Source organism: Anomaloglossus baeobatrachus, chromosome 1 (genome assembly GCF_048569485.1).
Source record: "Anomaloglossus baeobatrachus isolate aAnoBae1 chromosome 1, aAnoBae1.hap1, whole genome shotgun sequence".
Lineage (NCBI taxonomy): Eukaryota > Metazoa > Chordata > Amphibia > Anura > Aromobatidae > Anomaloglossus > Anomaloglossus baeobatrachus.
Window position 1 is genome coordinate 16,686,353 of NC_134353.1, and position 22,740 is coordinate 16,709,092.

Genomic DNA, 22,740 nt, shown 5'->3' on the forward strand with positions numbered 1-22,740 from the left:
GGATATAGTGTACTGAAAGCTGGAGTGAGACAGGGAGGAGTTAACCCCTGACATGACCAGGCTGGATTTGGGTGAAAAAAATCAAACCACAGCAGCCAATACAGACGTGGATCATGACAGTTCACAGTTGTATATAGACTCATTCATTGTTTGGGAATAATTTACACAGTACAAGAGACAAAATGGTAATATCAATCCCTGATTAGAGATGAGTGATGTTCGATTCGAAACGTTCGCCAATTTCAAATTCGAGTGATTTTGGGCGGTGTTCGAGTCGTTTGACGAACTCGAACGATTTGCTTCAAGTTCGGCAGTTCGAGTTACCGTTCGATCACCAAAAGCGTGGCTTTTCACAGTAAGGCTATGTGAACACCTTTCATATCTGCATGCGTCCTGCGTCCCCAGCACAATCCCTCTCTCTTTCCTACTCACCGATCACGGGCGTGGCGCTGCACGGCTGTCACAAACCTCCGGCGGCTTTTCCTCTTTTGAAAATGGCTGCCGTTCATTATTCAATCTGGTATTCCCTGCTTTCCCCGCCCACTGGTGCCAATGATTGGTTGCAGTCAGACACGCCCCCACGATGAGTGACAGCTGTCTCACTGCAAGCAATCACAGCCGCCGGTGGAAGGGTCTATATCGTGCAGTAAAATAAATAAATAATAAAAAAAAACTGCGGTTCCCCCCAATTTTGATACCAGCCAAGATAAAGCCACATGGCTAGAGGCTGGTATTGTCAGGATGGGGAGCGCCACGTTATGGGGAGCCCACCACCCTAACAATATCAGCTAACAGCCGCTCGGAATTGCCGCATCCATTAGATGTGACAGTCCCGGCACTCTACCCAGCTCATCCCGAATTGCCCTGGTGCAGTGGCAATCGTGGTAATAAGGTTAGGTTAATCATGACAGGCGTCTCCCCGAGATACCTTCCATGATTAACCTGTAGTGAAAGTAAATAAAGACACACAACGAAAAATCCTTTATTTGGAATAAAAGACAAAAAAACCCTCATTTACCTCTTTATTAATCCCCAAATACCCCTCCAGGTCCGAAGTAATCCACACAACGCTTTCAGCTCTGCTACATGAAGTTGACAGGGAGCGCCATAGAACACGAGCGCTCTGTGTCAGCTCCACGCAGCAACTGAAGTGAGACGCGCTGTCACCGGAGACTTCACCCAGGTAGTGCCTGCGTGTGTGTGAGGATGATGATGAGTGCTGTAGTGCTTGTGTGTGCGAGGATGATGATGGGGGCGGTAGTGCTTGTGTGTGTGAGGATGATGATGGGGGCGGTTGTGCAAGTGTGTGCAGTGATGTTGATGAGTGCCGTAGTGCCTGCGTGTGTGCGAGGATGATGAGTGCGGTAGTGCTTGTGTGTGTGGTGATGATGATGAGTGCCGTAGTGCCTGCGTGTGTGCAAGGATGATGATGAGTGCTGTAGTGCTTGTGTGTGACTGTGCAGTGATGAAGATGGGGGTGGCAGTGCCTGCGTGTCTCTCTCTCTTCTCTCTCTCTTCCCTCTCTCTTCTCTCTCTCTTTTCTCTCTCTCTTTCTCTTCTCTCTCTCCTCTCTATCTCTCTTCTCTGCTCTCCTCTCTGCTCTCTCTTCTCTCTCTCATATCTCTCTCACTCTCTCTCTCTCTCTCTCTCTCCTCTCTCTCCTGTCTCTCTCCTCTCTCTTCTCTCTCCTCTCTCTCTTTTCTCTCTCTCTCTTCTCTTTCTCCTCTCTCTCTTCTCTCTCTCATTCCTCTCTCTCTCTGTCTCTTCTCTTTCTTCTCTCTCTCTTCTGTCTCTCTCTTCTCTCTCTTTCTCTCTTCTATCTCTCTCTACTCACTCTCTCCTCTATCTTCTCTCTCCTCTCTTTTCACTCTCTCCTCCCTCTTCTCTCTCTTCTCTCTCTCCTTTCTCTCTCTCGCTTACTCTCCTCTCTCTTTCTCTCTTCTCTCCTCTCTTCTCTCTCTTCTCTCTCTCCTCTCTCTCTCTTCTCTCTCTCTTCTCTCTCTCATTCCTCTCTCTCCTCTCTGTCTCTTCTCCCTCTTCTCTCTCTTCTCACTCTCTTCTTCTCTCTCTCTTCTCTCTCTCTTCTCTCTGTTCTATCTCTCTACTCTCTCTTCTCTCTCTCCTCTCTCTTCTCTCTCTTCACTCTCTCTCCTCTCTCTCTTCTCTCTCCTTTCTCTCTCTTGGTCACTCTCCTCTCTCTCTCTCTCTCTTCTCTCCCTCTCTCCTCTCTCTCTTCTCTCTCCTTTCTCTCTCTCGGTCACTCTCCTCTCTCTCTCTCTTCTCTCCCTTCTCTCCTCTCTTCTCTCTCTTCTCTCTCTCATCTCTCTCTTCTCTCTCTTCTCTCTCCCTTCTCTCTCCTCTCTCTCTCTCCTATCTCTCCCTCTTCTCTTGTTCTCTCTCCTCTCTCTTTTCTCTCTCTCTTCTCTCCCTTCTCACTCTTCTCTCTCTCTCTCGCTTCTCTCTCTTGATTCTCTCTCTCCTCTATCTCTCCTCTCTCTCTCCTCTCCCTTTTCTCTCACTCTCTCCTCTCTCTTCTCTCTTCTCTCTATCTCTCCTCTCTCTCCTCTCTCTTTCTCTCTTCTCTCTCTCCTCTCTCTCTCGCGCTCTCTCTCCTCTCCCTCTTCTCTCTCTCTCCTCTCTCTTTCTCTCTTCTCTTGCCTCTCTCCTCTTTCTCTCTCTCCTCTCTTTCTCTTCTCTCTCTCTCCTCTCTCTCCTCTCTCTCTTCTCTCTCTCTTTTCTCTCGCTCTTCTCTCTCTCCTCCCTCTTCTCTCTCTCTCCTCTCACTCTCTCACTCACACATCATCTCTCTATCTCTCTCATATTTGTAGCTGAATAATCCACTTCTGGATTCTCTACTGCAATACAGAGGTCAAGAATACCAAATTTTCCCGTGCTTTTCATTATAGGCAGTGGCTCAATGAGTAGAAGTACTGCCTAAGGAGAATTAGTTCACGAGTTTGAGTCTCGGCCGTCCCGGTAAATGATTTAATTTATTTATAACTTTACATTATAATTATTATTTATTTAAAATTATAATTTAATTTAATTATGCACTGAGGGGAGGAGCCGAATATCAGCTGTGAGCCACGGGACACACCTCTAAAATTGGAGCAGTTCAAGGAATGTAGCTGCATTGCTCTCTTCTCTCTCTCCTCTCTCTCTTCTGTCTCTTCTCTCTCCCTCTCTCTCTCCTCTCTTCTCTCTCCTCTCTTGTTTCTCTTCTCTCTCCCTCTCTCCTCTCTCTTCTCTCTCCTTCTCTCCTCTCTCTTTCTTCTCTCCCTCTCCTCTTTCTTCTCTCTCTCTTCTTGCTCTCTCTTTTCTCTCTCTCTCTTCTCTCTCTCTTCTCTTTTTCTCTTCTCTCTCCTCTCTCTCTCTCCTCCTCTCTCTGTATTATCTCTCCTCTCTACTCTCTCTCTCTCTTCTCTCTCCTCTCTTCTCTCTCTCTTTTCTCTCTCTTCTCTCTCAGACCTGGCGATGATCAGCTGATGCGGTCACCTGACGGGATCAGCTGACATTATAAGTCGAGCGGTGAGGCCGGCTTGTTACCGTCCGGTCGGCTAAACTATCAGCTGATGCTGTCGGACAGGAGTCTGCACAGAAGTGTGTAGTTTTTTGGGGTTTTTTTGCACTGATGCATCAGCGGATTGTATTAAAGTCGTTTATACAATCAGCTGCTGTGTCATGTGATTCAGGCCCTTGAACCTGACACATCATCTGATCGCTTTGCCTTCCAGGAAACCAATCAGATGATATTGGATCCGGATTGGATGGCGCGGGACCCTTGACCCAGGATTACTGCGGAGGAGGATTCTTTATTTCAATAAAGATAGAGTCACTAATTGTGTTGTGTTATTTCTAATAAAAATATTTTTTTGTGTGTTGTTTTTTTTTATCTGTACTAAAAATTCATGGTAGCCATGTCAAATATTGGCGTGACACCATGTATTTCGGGCTTAGGGCCAGTTGATAATATACAGCTAGCCCTAACTCCATTATTACCCAGCGAGCCACCCGTCACTAGGGCAGCTAGAGGAGTTGGATACAGCACCAGAAGATGGCGCTTCTATGAAAGCGCCATTTTCGGGGGCGGCTGCGGACTGCAATTTGCAGTAGGGATGCCCAGAAAGTTTGGGCACCCTGCGCTGCGGATTCCAATCCCCAGCTGCCTAGTTGTACCTGGCTGGACACAAAAATTGGGTGAAGCCCACGTTATTTTTGTTTTAATTATTTCATGAAATTCATGAAATAATTAAAAAAAGGGCTTCCCTATATTTTTGGTTCCCAGCCGGGTACAAATAGGCAGCAGGGGGCAGCCCATAGCAGCCTGCTGTACCTGGCTAGCATTCAAAAATTTGGCGAAGCCCACATCATTTTTTTGGGGGGCAAAAAACTCCTGCATACAGTCCTGGATGGAGGAAAGAAGGAGGTTTACCCAGCTCAGAGACTGACTAAGAACCTTGTGTTTGAAACGCGTCCTCTCTGTCTTGGGTTTGTTTCACCCCAACATGGACTTTTTAATATGTAAATAATAAAGAATCTACGTTTTAAAGAATTTCCTATTTGGACCTAAGTTGCTGGAGTTTCCTCTTTCATCAGTCCTGGATGGAGTATGTGGAGCCTTGTAGTTCTGCAGCTGCTGTCTGCGTTCTGTCTGTATGGAGGAGAGGAGACAGCAGCTGCAGAACTACAAGGCTCAGCATACTTCATCCACTAGTGTATGCAGGAGAGCAGACAGCAGCTGCAGAACTACAAGGTCCAGCATGCTGCATCCAGGACTGTATGCTGGAGGGAGAGACAGGGGGAGCAGAACTACAAGGCTCAGCATGCTCCATTCACTAGTGTATGCAGGAGAGCAGACAGCAGCTGCAGAACTACAAGGCTCAGCACACTCCATCCAGGACTGTATGCAGGAGTTTTTTGCCCCCCAAAAAAATGATGTGGGCACCGCCATATTTTTGTATGCTAGCCAGGTACAACAGGCACTTACGAGCTGCCCTCAACCCCCAGCTGCCTATTTGTACCCAGCTTTTTTTAATTATTTCACTAATTTCATGAAATAATTTAAAAAAAAAAAAATGATGTGGGCTTTGCCCAATTTTTGTGTCCAGCCAGGTACAACTAGGCAGCTGGAGATTGGAATTTACAGCACAGGTTGGCCCGAGCTTTCTGGGCCCCTCTGCTGCAAATTGCAGTCCGCAGCCACCCCAGAAAATGGCGCTTTCATAGAAGCGCCATCATCTGGCGTTGTATCTAACTCTTCCAGCTGCCCTGGTGACGGATGGCTCTCTGGGTAATAAGGGTTAATACTAGCTTTGTTTTACTAGCTAGTATTAAGCCAGAGATTCTTAATGTCAGGCAAGTTTGACCCGGCCATTAAGAATCTCCAATAAAGGGTTAATAAAAGACACCACACAGAGAAGAAATACTTTAATAGAAATAAATACACAGACACACTTAGAGACTCAATGTTTATTACTCCCTCTCACCCCTCCACGATCCTGGTCTTCTGTCTTCTTTCTCCTTTAACCCATGCAGCTCTGCTAGGTCAGACAGCACTGCATAGGAGGAAGACGCTGATGCTCCCGTGCAGTCTAATCACTCAGTGAGTGAGCAGAGGCTTCAGGTTGTAAGTGGTGACGTCACCGCTGCCACCGTTGAAATAGTAATCAGACAGGCGGGTTACTATAGCAACGGTGATCTCCAATCACCTAATTCCCGGTGCCGTTATTCACCGGCTGTAGTATCCAGTCCTTGCATGTGGGCGGACTCTGTAAAGAGCGCCGGCATGCAGGAACGGGGAAGCCGACCATGTGTCAGAGCATCTCGCCGGTACACGGAGATGCACAAACGAGCACTGCGTATCGGAGAGATTCACTGACAGGACCTAGCATGATGTCTAGCCATGTGACCTGTCTGTAGCCAATGAGATAATAGACACGTGACTGGTCACATGCTATGACGACGTCACGGAAGGTCCTATCATCAGTGCTGGTTACCGGTAGGACGCAGCGATGATCGGAAGGAAAAGTGGCGGGAGACAGAGTGCAAGACGCGTCGCGGGGACCTGTAGGTATAATGGCAATGTTTATTAACTGTATGTGTACATGTATAATGTGTTTGTATGTGTTTGTGTTTACCGGCCATTGGTTTCAATGGGGTTCGAAGGTGTTCGACAAACATTTGTCGAACGTTCGCCGAACACACCCGCCGTTCACCGAACCAAACTCGAACACTAGGGGGGTTGCTCATCTCTATCAAAGACCTGCATTCTGTTTGTCAAAAAAACGATGCTGTAGCTAGCAGCTACTGGACACTGTGCTCAACCCTTACAAGGACTATTTATTTCTAAGAACGCTCTCCCGCACACAGTAAAGTCTATCTACACCGCCAGCTCCCTATGGCTGCGTTTTCACAAATGGCGTCAGTCTTATATAGCCCCTATGACGCTGTGCAGTGCCAGGAAGTCCAGAAATGAAAATTAATGTATCGGAGAAAATACCATATTAGCCGTCGGATAGGGAATACCTTGAATACCCCATTATCCGTCAGATACCGAATAGTGGAGAATACATTCGCTCATCCCAAATTATTGGGTTATGCCTTCTGATTGAGCGCTCCTGCTCTTCAGCCTTATGTGATTTTAATTCTCCATTTGCAGGTTCCTGTCCACACAGAAATTGTAGATTATTTTAACCCAGATAGAGGCATTAGTTTAATAGGTACTCAACAAAAGTGAGATCACCCTGCCGTTGGCTGTTGGGCTCACATAAAACTGGCTATTTTTTTGAGCTAAGTATCTCAGTTTTTACATGTTTTTCATAGCAGTAATGCATGTCTATATTCCCATATTCATTGTTACACATATCGTAGCACTACAGAGCGCAACTGTCAGTCTTTTTTTGTTACCACTTTTATTTTTTTTATTTTTCAATTCTTTCATATTATTTGAATATGATATCATCTATATATTTATTCATCCAATGATTATTCAATGTGTTTTAATTTAACAGCAACAGTTGAGACTTTGAATTGTTCCACCTGATCATACGGGATCCGTTACCTGCGTACCTTTTTTGTTCCAATTTTCTGTGCCTATCCCATATGTACAGTACATATAACCCCCCTTTTCATGTTCTTACCTATATTTGGTATTTGTTAAGATTAAGAAGAATTAAGTCTCAGAAACGCATTGACAGTAAAAAAATCACTCATTCTACCATCTGTGGATCGATTGTCTTCTGCGGTAGCGCGGTATAACTCCATCCATCCCCGGTTCCTTATCATTAAGTAAAGTTAGTTTTATTCACCACAAATGCAGCAAAAAATATTGTATTTATTATGTGTACCATTATATTCAATTACATATGCACCTTGTAGGATACTAACATCTGGGGCTCATTTTAATTTTTACCATCTTAATTAAATTGCACATGTACTTTATTGGTAGTGACTGAAACATTTACATATGTGAGACATGATATCGAACAAGAAACGTTACATGTATTTATAAGCAACATTGGAATACTCACGCCCTCTAGTGCACATTTGAAGTAATAGCATGCATCAATTACAATAACCCTAAGTTTCTTGCACAGAAACTTTCATATAATTATTTATCTTACAAAATAACCTCGGCAATATAATGAAAAATTTGTTCTCAAACCCTGGGGACCCTGTGACTTTAGAATACTTATCAAAGGGAATGAAGATATCAGCTTGCCCGTTCCTGTCTTCTGTTGATGGGATAGAATCACTGTCCTGAGCTGAAGATACAGTAAAAATTGAGACCTTGCAACGCTGTAGTCGGTTTGTAATTGTGCAAAGGACTTGAAAGCACCTTGATCGTAGAAATCCCCTAATGTGAGGAACTTATGAGCAATCCAGAACCGTGCTGAGAAATGACTCAACAGGGTACGAAAATAACTATTTACCATATCGGGAGCTCCGCCATCACCCCCCCAAGTGTGTCACTGCCTTAGCTTGTCGCCACACCAAACGTGACAACTTGAGAATAGGTGATAACATTGGCATACCAGGTCTTCCCAATTCCAGAAAACCCAATAGGCAATCAGTCCGAACCGCCCCCGCCAAGTGCTCCTCTGAGCTAGGTAGTTGACAATCCTGCAGTCAGGAGCCCAAAGCTCTAAGCTGTCCCACTAGAGAATACAGAAAAACTTCCAGTAGTACCATCCCACCCAGTGATTTGGACCTCTTCAGAGTAGACAATATAAGTTTGGGCCTGGACTTTCCCCATATAAATAAGGGGATTAAGGAATTAAATGTTGAAATAAAGGACTTGGGTACTATACCGCACTATAGTGTACAGTATAGCTAAGTTTAGGGAGCTGTCATGATCCAGGCCGGCTTTTGCCTGCTGTGGTTACACCCAGCTCTTGCCTGGTAATGTCAGGGGTTAACTTCCCTTGCCTCGTTCTGGATCCCAGGACGCTATATCTTGCCTCTCTACCTATGGCTCAGTGCCAATGATACTTTCCAAGCCTTGCAGCTTGTATACTGGTTCTGGTGAGTGTTCCCGATCTGTCCTGCCTCCCTGCTACTGTGTCCTGACATGTACCCTCCCCCGTTCATCTGCCTGTCCCGGTCCCTGACTTCCCGCTCCTGTCTGATGTTTGTGTTTCCCTCTGCATACCTGATCTCCCAGCTTCTGACTCGGTTCTGTTTTCTGACTTGATCTTGATCCTCCCTCTGCAGTGACTTGACTTTCCTGGCTAGACCCTGACTGTTTGACTACTCTATTGCCCCCTGGTGGTTCACCTGTTAACTGCCTGCTGAAGTTACTCTGCTGTACTTCAGCTGCCTTTCCGTTAATGTGTTTCTTTGTCTATCCCTCACTACGTTGCTCCCATCTAGTGGAGAAAACACTGTACTACGTCTTACTAGCCTTTGTACAGCGTGACAGAGCAATATTATGTTTATTAAATTTATCCCCCAGATACCGACAATGGAAACTTCCCTCCCAAAAAATAATTTAAGTTTAACATGCTCCAGAAGTAGTAATATGTTCACCTGAAAGTCTAGTGCACATCTTTTTGTATGTGAATGCCCACGTACTTGAAGCTAGAAACAACATTTAAGGGCGATAAGTGGTCCAGAGAGGTTCCCGGGAGGCATGTTAGTGGCATTAGAGCTGACTAGTGATGAGCGAGTACTAAAAAGCTCGGGTGCTCGAAGCTCGGGCCGAGCCTCCCAAGATACTCGTGTACTCGGCCCGAGCAACGAGCCCAATGTTATCCTATGGGAGACCCGAGTATTTTTGTGAAATGACCCCCCGGCAGCATGGAGAAACCCTAAAAATGGCACAAAAGTCTCAGAAGCGTGCTCAAATGACATGGCAACAGCATGGGGAAGACCCCTTGAAGCATTTATCACTCAAAAGTCACAGCTGTGAACAATTTTGTCCGCGTTTTACGCCATTTTTACGGACTCACCAGAAAACCTTCCAAAATGACCCCAAAATGATTTTTCATGGCGGAAATGTTAAGGGCACATACCCAATAGTGAGATAGAGCTGGTGTATGTTACTTTTTGAGATTAATACATGAAAGATTTTACGTGAAAACATTGTGTGGCACTCCGATGTCCCTGAGAAGAGACGTACATGAAGGCCTCTTGAGTCTAATGTGCCCATTTTGAGGAAGTGAGTCTTTGTAGTATTTTCCTTTGCCAGGGCAGCCAAAAATTGGGAGGCTCCACGTTGTCCCTGGATAGAGACGTGCATGAGGGCCTGTAAACCTGAAGTGCCCATTGTAAGGAAGTGGGTCTATTTCAGTATAGCCCTTAGGCAGGGCAGCCAAAAATTGGGAGGCTCCACATTGTCCCTGGATAGAGACGTGCATGATGGCCTGTAAACCTGAAGTGCCCATTGTAAGGAAGTGGGTCTATTTCAGTATAGCCCTTTGCCAGGGCAGCCAAAAATTGGGAGGCTCCACGTTGTCCCTGGATAGAGACGTGCATGAGGGCCTGTAAACCTGAAGTGCCCATTGTAAGGAAGTGGGTCTATTTCAGTATAGCCCTTAGGCAGGGCAGCCAAAAATTGGGAGGCTCCACATTGTCCCTGGATAGAGACGTGCATGATGGCCTGTAAACCTGAAGTGCCCATTGTAAGGAAGTGGGTCTATTTCAGTATAGCCCTTTGCCAGGGCAGCCAAAAATTGGGAGGCTCCACGTTGTCCCTGGATAGAGACGTGCATGAGGGCCTGTAAACCTGAAGTGCCCATTGTAAGGAAGTGGGTCTATTTCAGTATAGCCCTTAGGCAGGGCAGCCAAAAATTGGGAGGCTCCACATTGTCCCTGGATAGAGACGTGCATGATGGCCTGTAAACCTGAAGTGCCCATTGTAAGGAAGTGGGTCTATTTCAGTATAGCCCTTTGCCAGGGCAGCCAAAAATTGGGAGGCTCCACGTTGTCCCTGGATAGAGACGTGCATGAGGGCCTGTAAACCTGAAGTGCCCATTGTAAGGAAGTGGGTCTATTTCAGTATAGCCCTTAGGCAGGGCAGCCAAAAATTGGGAGGCTCCACATTGTCCCTGGATAGAGACGTGCATGATGGCCTGTAAACCTGAAGTGCCCATTGTAAGGAAGTGGGTCTATTTCAGTATAGCCCTTAGGCAGGGCAGCCAAAAATTGGGAAGCTCCACATTGTCCCTGGATAGATACGTGCATGATGGCCTGTAAACCTGAAGTACCCATTGTAAGGAAGTGGGTCTATTTCAGTATAGCCCTTTGCCAGGGCAGCCAAAAATTGGGAGGCTCCACGTTGTCCCTGGATAGAGACGTGCATGAGGGCCTGTAAACCTGAAGTGCCCATTGTAAGGAAGTGGGTCTATTTCAGTATAGCCCTTAGGCAGGGCAGCCAAAAATTGGGAGGCTCCACATTGTCCCTGGATAGAGACGTGCATGATGGCCTGTAAACCTGAAGTACCCATTGTAAGGAAGTGGGTCTATTTCAGTATAGCCCTTTGCCAGGGCAGCCAAAAATTGGGAGGCTCCACGTTGTCCCTGGATAGAGACGTGCATGAGGGCCTGTAAACCTGAAGTGCCCATTGTAAGGAAGTGGGTCTATTTCAGAATAGCCCTTAGGCAGGGCAGCCAAAAATTGTGAGGCTCCACGTTGTCCCTGGGTAGAGACGTGCATGAGGGCCTCAAAACATTAAGTGTCCATTTTAAGGAAGTGGGTGTATTTCAGTATAGCCCTTTGCCAGGGCAGCCAAAAATTGTGAGGCTCCACGTTGTCCCTGGGTAGAGACGTGCATGAGGGCCTCAAAACATTAAGTGTCCATTTTAAGGAAGTGGGTGTATTTCAGTATAGCCCTTTGCCAGGGCAGCCAAAAATTGGGAGGCTCCACGTTGTCCCTGGGTAGAGACGTGCATGAGGGCCTGTAAACCTGAAGTGCCCATTGTAAGGAAGTGGGTCTATTTCAGTATAGCCCTTAGGCAGGGCAGCCAAAAATTGGGAGGCTCCACATTGTCCCTGGATAGAGACGTGCATGATGGCCTGTAAACCTGAAGTGCCCATTGAAAGGAAGTGGGTCTATTTCAGTATAGCCCTTTGCCAGGGCAGCCAAAAATTGGGAGGCTCCACGTTGTCCCTGGATAGAGACGTGCATGAGGGCCTGTAAACCTGAAGTGCCCATTGTAAGGAAGTGGGTCTATTTCAGTATAGCCCTTAGGCAGGGCAGCCAAAAATTGGGAGGCTCCACATTGTCCCTGGATAGAGACGTGCATGATGGCCTGTAAACCTGAAGTGCCCATTGTAAGGAAGTGGGTCTATTTCAGTATAGCCCTTTGCCAGGGCAGCCAAAAATTGGGAGGCTCCACGTTGTCCCTGGATAGAGACGTGCATGAGGGCCTGTAAACCTGAAGTGCCCATTGTAAGGAAGTGGGTCTATTTCAGTATAGCCCTTAGGCAGGGCAGCCAAAAATTGGGAGGCTCCACATTGTCCCTGGATAGAGACGTGCATGATGGCCTGTAAACCTGAAGTGCCCATTGTAAGGAAGTGGGTCTATTTCAGTATAGCCCTTAGGCAGGGCAGCCAAAAATTGGGAGGCTCCACATTGTCCCTGGATAGATACGTGCATGATGGCCTGTAAACCTGAAGTACCCATTGTAAGGAAGTGGGTCTATTTCAGTATAGCCCTTTGCCAGGGCAGCCAAAAATTGGGAGGCTCCACGTTGTCCCTGGATAGAGACGTGCATGAGGGCCTGTAAACCTGAAGTGCCCATTGTAAGGAAGTGGGTCTATTTCAGTATAGCCCTTAGGCAGGGCAGCCAAAAATTGGGAGGCTCCACATTGTCCCTGGATAGAGACGTGCATGATGGCCTGTAAACCTGAAGTACCCATTGTAAGGAAGTGGGTCTATTTCAGTATAGCCCTTTGCCAGGGCAGCCAAAAATTGGGAGGCTCCACGTTGTCCCTGGATAGAGACGTGCATGAGGGCCTGTAAACCTGAAGTGCCCATTGTAAGGAAGTGGGTCTATTTCAGAATAGCCCTTAGGCAGGGCAGCCAAAAATTGTGAGGCTCCACGTTGTCCCTGGGTAGAGACGTGCATGAGGGCCTCAAAACATTAAGTGTCCATTTTAAGGAAGTGGGTGTATTTCAGTATAGCCCTTTGCCAGGGCAGCCAAAAATTGTGAGGCTCCACGTTGTCCCTGGGTAGAGACGTGCATGAGGGCCTCAAAACATTAAGTGTCCATTTTAAGGAAGTGGGTGTATTTCAGTATAGCCCTTTGCCAGGGCAGCCAAAAATTGGGAGGCTCCACGTTGTCCCTGGGTAGAGACGTGCATGAGGGCCTCAAAACATTAAGTGTCCATTTTAAGGAAGTGGGTGTATTTCAGTATAGCCCTTTGCCAGGGCAGCCAAAAATTGGGAGGCTCCACGTTGTCCCTGGGTAGAGACGTGCATGAGGGCCTCAAAACATTAAGTGTCCATTTTAAGGAAGTGGGTGTATTTCAGTATAGCCCTTTGCCAGGGCAGCCAAAAATTGGGAGGCTCCACGTTGTCCCTGGGTAGAGACGTGCATGAGGGCCTCAAAACATTGTTCCCATTGCAAAGGAGCGGGTCTCCTGTCGTTGTAATGTCCATTCTGCAAAGAATGGGCGAAAAAATTTACCACTGGGGGTATACCTGAAACAAAGGCCTAAGTATTGCAATTTGTAACGGTCATCATCATGGTGGCGCATGAGGAGAAGGAGGAGCAGTCCAGCGATTATCCAAAGTCGAGAAGTGTGTACCCATGGGTGAGTGGAGGTACATGGCAAACTTTAAATTCCGCTCTCATTTGCTGGTGGTGTGGTGAAGTCTGGCCCAATCCAACCCTTGTTCATCTTTATCAGAGTCAGCCTGTCAGCATTTTCAGTTGACAGGCGGGTGCGTTTATCTGTAATGATTCCACCTGCGGCACTAAAAACACGCTCTGACAAAACGCTAGCAGCAGGGCAGGCAAGGACTTCCAAGGCGTAGAGAGCCAATTCATGCCACGTGTCCAGCTTGGATACCCAATAATTGTAAGGCACAGAGGAATGTCGGAGTACAGTTGTTCGATCTGCAAGGTACTCCTTCAGCATCTGGGCAAACTTAGGATTTCTTGTGGCACTACCCCGCACCTCAGGGGCTGTGGTACGTGAGGGGCTGAGAAAACTGTCCCACATCTTAAAGACTGTTCCCCTACCTCTGGCGGATTGGACTTGTGCCTCTCTCGGCTGTACGCCTCGGTTGTCCACTGATTCCTGACCTATGCCGCTAGCGTTTTGTGAGGGGAATGCTTTGCCTACTTCCGTGAGTATGGCCTTCCGAAACTGCTGCATTTTGGTTGACCTCTCCTCCACGGGAATAAGAGACAAAAAGTTCTCCTTGTAGCGTGGGTCTAACAGTGTTACCAACCAGTAATGATTGTCGGCCAAGATGTTCTTAACGCGAGGGTCACGAGACAGGCAGCTTACCATAAAGTCAGCCATGTGCGCCAGACTCTTAACAGCCAGGACTTCAGTAGCCTGACCAACAAGATGACTGAACATGCTGTCCTCCTCCTCCTCCTCCTCCTCCTCCTCCTCATCTACCCTGTCCTCTGGCCAGCCACGCTGAACCGAGGATATGACTGGTGTGCATGTCATATCCTCAATTTGGCCGGAGAGTTGCTCCATGTCTTCATCCTCCTCCTCGTCATAGTCCTCCACTGCACGTTGTGATGAGACGAGGCTGGGCTGTGTGTTATCACCCACACCCACTACTGTTTCTTGCTGCAACTCATCGCGCTCCGCCTGCAATGCATCATGTTTGTTTTTCAGCAGAGACCGTTTTAGAAGGCAGAGTAGCGGTATGGTGACGCTAATAATGGCGTCATCACCACTCACCATCTTGGTGGAGTCCTCAAAGTTTTGGAGGATGGTACATAGGTCTGACATCCATCTCCACTCCTCAGGTGTTATGTGTGGAGTTTGACCCATTTCCCGACGGCTTAGGTGATGCAGGTACTCAACAACTGCCCTCTTCTGCTCACATATCCTGACCAACATGTGCAGAGTTGAATTCCAACGCGTGGGGACATCACACACCAGTCTGTGAGCCGGAAGATGCAAACGGCGCTGAAAGCCGGCAAGGCCGGCTGAAGCAGTAGGTGACTTTCGAAAATGTGCAGACAGGCGGCGAACTTTTACCAGCAGATCAGACAGCTCTGGGTATGACTTTATAAACCGCTGAACCACGAGGTTGAGCACATGGGCCACGCATGGAACATGTGTCAGCTGGCCTCGCCTCAAAGCCGCCACCAGGTTCCGGCCATTGTCACACACGACCTTTCCTGGCTTTAGGTTCAGAGGTGTGAGCCAGTGATCTGCCTGCTGTTTCAGAGCTGTCCACAGCTCTTCTGCATTGTGGGGTTTGTCACCTATGCAGATTAGCTTCAGCACAGCCTGTTGCCGCTTCGCCGAGGCAGTGCTGCAGTGCTTCCAGCTTGTGACTGGTGTGGAGGGCACAGTGGATGAGGATGCGCAGGAGGAGAAGGAGGCTGAAGAGCATGACATTCCGAAGCTGTAGAGTGTGGGTGAAACACTGACTGAGGTAGGGCCTGCAAACCTTGGTGTGGGAAGGACGTGTTCCGTCCCTCGCTCAGACTGGGTCCCAGCTTCCACAATATTAACCCAGTGTGCCGTCAACGAGATGTAGCGGCCTTGCCCACAAGCACTTGTCCACGTGTCTGTGGTTAGGTGGACCTTGGGTGAAACAGCGTTGTTCAGGGCACGTGTGATGTTTTGTGACACGTGGTTATGCAACGCGGGGACGGCACACCGGGAGAAATAGTGGCGGCTGGGGACCGAGTAACGTGGGACAGCTGCCGCCATCAGGTCACGGAATGCTTCTGTCTCCACCAGCCTAAAAGGCAACATTTCCAGCGCAAGCAGTCGCGAAATGTTAGCATTTAGAACTGTGGCATGTGGGGTGTTGGCAGTGTATTTGCGCCTGCGTTCAAAGGTTTGCTGAATGGATAACTGAACGCTGCGCTGGGACAAGGACGTGCTTGATGATGGTGTTCTTTCTGCGTAGGCAACTGCAGGTGCAGGAGTGGAGGAGGCTCATTCGCAGGCAGCATGGACAGAGGATTGGCTCGCATGCACAACCAGCGAAGACGTAGCAGTGACATCAGCAAGCACTGCTCCTCGACTCTGTTGTACTTCCCACAAAGTCGGGTGCTTGGCTGACATGTGCCTGATCATGCTGGTGGTGGTCAGGCTGCTAGTTTTGGTACCCCTGCTGATGCTGGCACGGCAGGTGTTGCAAATGGCCTTTTTTGAATCATCTGGATCCAACTTAAAAAACTGCCAGACTCGGGAAGACCTAACATTTGTACAGGCATTTTGTGTCGTCGTGTTGTTCCGGGGAACGGTTGCCTGACTTCTGCCTGGGGCCACCACCCTGCTTCTTACTGCCTGTTGTGATGCTACGCCTCCCTCCCCCTGTGCACTGCTGTCCTCGCTCTGCATATCCTCCTGCCAGGTTGGGTCAGTTACTGGATCATCCACCACGTCGTCTTCCTCTTCCGCACCCTGCTCCTCCTCCTGACTTGCTGACAATTGTGTCTCATCATCGTCCACCACTTGTTGAGACACGTTGCCAACTTCGTGAGAACGTGGCTGCTCAAATATTTGGCCATCTGTACAGACGATCTCCTCATGACCCACTTCAATATGAGCTGGCGAGAGGCCAGAATGTGTGAATGGAAACGTGAACAGCTCTTCCGAGTGTCCAAGTGTGGGATCATTAATGTCCGAGGAGGACGTGTACTCAGCCTGGTGGTAGGAAGGAGGATCAGGTTCAGAAATGTGCGGTGCAGTATCACGGCTACTGACACTTGACCGTGTGGAAGACAGAGTGTTTGTGGTGGTGCCAATCTGACTGGAAGCATTATCCGCTATCCAACTAACAACCTGTTGACACTGGTCTTGGTTCAAGAGCGGTGTACTGCTGCGGTCCCCAAGAATTTGGGACAGGACGTGCGAGCGACTAGATGTGGCCCTTTCTTGTGGCGAAATTAGAGCTTGCCCACGACCTCGGCCTCTGCCTGCACCACCATCACGTCCACTTCCTTGTTCCTTGCCAATGCCCTTGCGCATTTTGCAATGCTGTGCACTGCTGACGTGTATATTCACTACTTGTGCGTTATATCAAAGTGTGTGGAAATTGCACACAAGTGCACCTGTACGCTGCCACCAACAGGCACACACGTGCGGTTTTAAAAACCAAGCACGGACGCAATAATAACCTAACAGGTTTTTTTGGGGAGCGACAATTACAGACAAGTCAGACACTATCTGGACTGTTTTACACTGTGTACACCAGCCCCAGATATGATGAAGGCTGGTATACGGTCACCACTACCCTGCCTGCCTGCCTGCCTGTATACTGGTACAATAGTCCTGACAAGGACTCTTTTGGTCACTAGCCTGTATTCAGACCTGGCTATACCCTGCCTGTATATAGCAACAATAGTCCTGAGAAGGACTCTGCTACTGTACTCCGACCTGGCTATACCCTGCCTGCCTGTATACAACTAGAATAGTCCTGAGAAGGACTTTTGGTCACACTGTTTGCAGCCCTGCAACTGAAAAAGCTATAAAGGGCCGCAAAGCTTTCCCTGAATCAGCGACACTCTCCCTGCACTGACTGTCTGAATAGCTGTGAGCAGAGCACAGCGCGCCGGCCGATATAAAGGCTCGGTCACGCTGTGCAGGCCGGCCAATCACTGCAATTCCACAACTAACAGGGCTGTGGCATTGCAGTGGTCTGCCAGCCAATCCCTGCATGAGGGCTGGCTCTCAAAAGAGCGCCAACATGCAGAAATGAAGACCACGAGTAAAGCACGAGTATCGCGAGATTACTCGGTCCCCGCCGAGCAGCCCGAGTACAGCGATACTCGTGCGAGTACCGAGTAGTGACAAGCATGCTCGCTCATCACTAGAGCTGACTTATCCCAGTTCATATTGAGGCCAGAATATTCCCCATATCTGTCTATGGTAGCAATGACAACTAGCAGGGCCGCCACCAGGGGGAGACAAACAGGACTTTAGTCCAGGGCCCCAACAAAAGGGGGACCCCTTCACGCTTCATTTATTGGCTTACAAAAAGGGGTGGAGTCAGAGCAGGTATGGAGGTGGAGCTGGGGTGAAGTCTCAAGGGAGCCCCAAAATTATGCCAGTCAGGGGCCCTGAAATTCCTAATGGCAGCCCTGCAACTGGTAAAGTCTCCCTTACTGTATCCATATAAATGATCCTATCATCTGCCTATAGACCTATGGTGTCCACTCAGTCGGCCACAGTAATATCGGTAATGTGAGGGTGGGCCCCTGATCCGGAGGGTGGGCCCCTGATCCGAATTGTCAGAACTTTGATCGTAAGGGTGAACAGGGCAGGAGACAGGGGACAACATACTCCTTACCAGAGAAAAGGGCTCTAAAATTGTAGCCGTCAGTGAATGATATAGCTTACAGATCCAATTACGGAATTTAGGACCAAAGGAAAATTTTTGACAGGTTCCCCTGAAAGCAGAAACTACGGTATATAATAAGTATTGCTTTTTCTTAGTGTTTTCTAGTGTTAGTCATGTGAAATCATTGTTCATGACGCAGAGTCTCTAGCGTGTGATCTGGAATCTCTTCTCTAATGAGCGGCCGTATAACCGCCCTGTGTTTACTGCCAGTAATTGTTGTTATTTGTCGTAATCCTCTTGTCTAACCATCAGATTATAAAGTGAAACTCCATTCCACGTGCCTTCAATTTCTGTTTCAAATCCAAAAATGGTCCGGATTCTCGCCCGATACGGCACGACTAGTACTGCTTTCGCCACAGAAGCGACCACTCTTATGGCGTTACCAGCAGGGAGGTCCACCTCGGAGCTCGACGAAAACTTCACCTGTGAGAAGACACATTCAGAAGTGGTCAGATCAGACGATCTTTATTCAGCACTATCTCCTCATTCATTTTTTATGAAAGAGACACTTGAGAATACGGTAAAAAAAAGAAAGAGAGAGAAGCAAGAAAAGATGGTAAAATAAAAGAAATTAGAGTGAGCCGGAAAGGATAGAAAGAAAATGAGGAGTAATGGGCTAAAGGGTCTTTCACACACTGCAACATCGCTAGCGATAGCTTGCGATGTCGTGCGCGATAGCACCCACCCACATCACTGTTTCGTCATGGGGGTGATTGCTGCCGTAGCGAACAATATCGCTACGGCAGCCTCACACGCACATACCTGCTTAGCGACGTCGCTGGAGACACTAAACAATCTCTCCTTTAATGGGGCGGTTCTAACGGCGTTACAGCGGCGTCACTAAGTGGCCGCCCAATAGCAGAGGAGGGGCAGAGATGAGCGGCCGCAACATGCCGCCCACCTCCTTCATTCCTCATTGCCGGTGGACGCAGGTAAGGAGATGTTCGTCGCTACTGCGGTGTCACACAACGGCGAACAACCAGCGGCATGCACCACCAACGATATTATGAAAAGGAGCGATGTGTCAACGATCAACAATTTTTTACATTTTTGTGATCGTTGATCGTCGCTCCTTTTAGTCACATACTGCGATATCGCTAACGACGCCGGATGTGCATCACGAACACCGTGACCCCAACGATATATCGTTAGCGATATCATTGTGTGTAAAGTACCCTTTAGAGTACAGATGGAGAAAAGAAAAACTAATAAAGGAAAAGCGGAATGAAGGATGGAAGAAGAAAAGGGGAAAAAGGAAAGATGAAAATGAGGCGTAATGGGCTAAAGAGGGCTTTACACGTTGCGACATCGGTAACGATATATCGTCGGGGTCACGTCGTTAGTGACGCACATCCGGCGCAGTTACCGACATCGCAGCGTGTAAACCCTAGGAGTGACGATCACCAATCACAAAAACGTCAAAAATCGTTGATTGGTGACACGTCGCTCCATTCCATAATATCGGTGCTGCTGCAGGTACGATGTTGTTTGTCGTTCCTGCAGCACCATACATCGCTATGTGTGACATTGCAGGAACGACAAATATCTCCTTACCTGCATCCACCAGCAATGCGGAAGGAAGGAGGTGGGCGGGATGTTATGTCCTGCTCATCTCCGCCCCTCTGCTTCTATTGGCCGGCCGCTTAGTGACGTCGCAGTGATGTCGCTGTGACGCCGAACGCACCTCCCCTTTGAAGGAGGGATTGTTTTTCAGTCACAGCGACGTCACCGACCAGGTAAGTGCGTGTGAAGCTGCCGTAGCGATAATTTTGGTACGACAGCGATCACCAGATATCGCATGTACGACGGGGGCGGGTGCTATTGCGCTTGACATCGCTAGCAATTGCTAGCGATGTCGCAGCGTGTAAAGCCCCCTTAAGAGTACAGATGGAGAAAAGAAAAAAATAGAAAAGGAAAGGAAAGGAAGAATGAAGGATGGAAGAAGAAAAGGGGAAAAAGGAAAGATGAAAATGAGGGGTAATGGGCTAAGAGTACAGATGAGGAAAAGAAAAAAATCATAAAGGAAAGGAGGAATGGAGAATGGAAGAAGAAATGGGGAAAAAGGAAAGAAAGAAAAGAGAAAATAAAAAATAAATTCCGAGAAAAATATAGAGAGAATAAGGGATGGCACATTCAGAGGAAAAATCATTCTCTAATCAATAATGATCCATCTCTGTTCAGGTTTGATTAGACTATGCATTTGATAAATACGTTTAGATGAGCCCTTCCTGTAAAAAGTAATGGAACTCAATGGTAAAAAAATCTCAGATATTTTTGTTGAATTAGGAGTTTTTTGGGGTCTCAACCAGGAAGAAAGTAGGGACCAGAGACCCGGTGATTCGTGTACGGCAAACTCTAATTTTCATTCTGAACTTTATCATTTCTAGCCCCAGAAGTTAGCTTCTATACTATACAATGTAAGACATATCGATAATATATAATACACATCTCTTTGCATATTAAAGAGGACCAACCACTAGGATTCTCCTATATAAACTAAATTGAGTGCTATACTGGCGCCTTCATACTGATTCTGTGGTGCCCTGGACTAGCCAGGTCGTCACAGGTAACACACAAACACCCCCACCCCTAGGACAGCAACAATAGTCAAACACAAAACCCTTGTTGCCTCCTCCAGTGTATGATGTCCACACCAGGTGGGGGGCGGGGTCAAGGCAGTTGGCCCCACCCACCGAGGAGTTCACAAGCCTGGAGGCGGGAAAAGTGACAGTTCAGTTTGGGAGGTTGAAGAGTGAGGAGTAAGCACTTGGGTGTCTGGGTTCGTGGCCCAGGCACTGACAGCAAGGTTTGCAGATGGTGGTGGCCGTCTGCAGGAGTGGTGGAGCAACGCGGAACTGTAGGACCGGGGTCGGACGTTGGCCCGCCGGTACCGACCGGGGAGCGAAGTGAAGCCAGCACACATGGGCAGGGCCATCAGACCCCGACCAAGCTTGGAGCCGCCGATAACAGTCAAATCGGAATGTGACTGGAACCCCAGGGGTTTCCTAACAGCAAAAGTCCCGATTGAAGGCAACCGTCTGCACCGTGAGGGTATACAGCCACCGCCAACGGCTAGAGACCCAAGGGCCAGCGCCTGCGGGCACAACGGGCTCCTCCGGCACCCATACACCGGGGAGCGGACTACCGCTGGGAATCCACAGTAGTCAACACAGAACACTAAGGTGCAGGGAGAGACAGCCACCATCACCTGTCCAGGGAGAGATACAGCAGCCGGCTGCGGGACCCGTCCATCCAGCCGTTTGGTTTACCGGAGACTTTGTGCCTCATTTGCTGAGTGAGTACACCTGCACCATCCGGTGCTGCGCCGCGCTGTCCCTGCGACCCTGCACCTCACCGGCCCTGCAGCCCCATCACATCACCGGGCCCCGGGACCACCAACCCCTACCCACGGAGGGGGAAAACAACATCCCAGCTGCTCCCCACCATCGCTCCCGGGATCTCCGTCACCAGCAGCGGTGGTGCCCATCTTCACCACAACCCGTGGGTGACGTCACGGACTAAATCCCCAAATCACCCCTTCCCCTTTCACTCACGGTCGAGGAGCGCCGCTCGAGTCCCCGGATCCGGCCCACCGCTCGAGCCACCGAGCAGCAGAAGCCCCGGACCCGAGCGTGGCGAGCGCGTCCCCTCCGCCCGTGACAACTTGGCGTCACGAACAGGATTGAACCCATCTACTTACCAGTAGAAGTGCGCCCTGGGATCTCCGCCGGCGGCGTCCGGCCGAAAAATTTGAAGCGCCGCCATCTTTGGCGTGAAAATCTCCCGCTCGAGCGTCTTCTCCGAGCAGGGAAGGCGTGAAAACGAAGCCCCGCCCCCAACAAGCGAGAGTCCTGAAGAGAACCAAGGGGGGACGGGAAGAAGATGTCTGCGTCCGACGGAGCTGTTGGAGGAGTGGCGGTCTCAGCCGCCGCCGCACCCGTAATTGGAAACGGGATAGCCCATGCTCCGGCCGCAGGAGCGGGGGAGGCCGCGGGTCCAGCGGTCGCCCAGGTGATTCCGTTCTCCTTGCCCTATGTGCCCGGTGCTACCTGGCTACCGCAGTACGATGGGAAGCCTGATGCTTTGCAGGTGCTCCGGAAAAAGATTAGCCCGGTCCTCGATTTATATCCCTTGGCTGATAGGCAACGTACAGCGGTCGTGCTAGGGCAGCTAACCGGCGCGGCTGAGTAGGAGGCGGAGACCTGGACCGACGCGGACCGGGCCTCGGTGACTACCATTTTCGAGAAACTACAAATCGCTTTTGAGACCCGCACAGAAGCGGAGCTGCGGATGCAGTTTTATCAGTGCCGACAACGGCCTGTGGACAATGTAAGAGACTATGCCCTGCGCCTGCAAACAGCCCTCCGTACACTGAAGCGGGTGGACACTATTAATGATGCGGACAGTAATAAGATGCTGGTGGAACAATTCCTGCAAGGGCTGGGGTCCGTGGAAGACCGCAAGCAGCTGCGGCTGTGGGCCTTAGAACACCCCAATCTGGACTTTGCAGTGTTGAAAGAACGGGCCATCAAGGCCCTGCAGGCCCCAACGCCAGACGCTCCTGAGGTGGCTTCCTGGCCGGCTGAGACTGCTCCTATCACGGTGGCACCTCAACCCCTGGCTCTACCGGCCCCTGCAGCGCCCATCGGGATGATGGAGGAATTAGCAGCCCAGGTCCGCCGCATGGATGGAGATTTAGCCAAGATCCTCGCCGCACTTTAGCTTCCGACGAGAGTCAA

The 22,740-nt window shown here is 49.0% G+C and overlaps 1 protein-coding gene across 3 annotated transcripts in view; it reads right to left on the reverse strand.

The window, feature by feature from the left end:
- Positions 1-17,474: 17,474 nt before the first annotated feature.
- Positions 17,475-22,740, reverse strand: part of LOC142270978 (uncharacterized) — a 48,659-nt gene continuing 43,393 nt past the window's right edge. For all 3 annotated transcript variants that reach the window (XM_075332459.1, XM_075332467.1, XM_075332466.1), the window contains one exon: positions 17,475-18,424. In XM_075332459.1, coding sequence (XP_075188574.1) covers positions 18,221-18,424 — 204 coding nt within the window. In that variant the 3' untranslated portion in view covers positions 17,475-18,220. The remainder of the gene's footprint in view (positions 18,425-22,740) is intronic.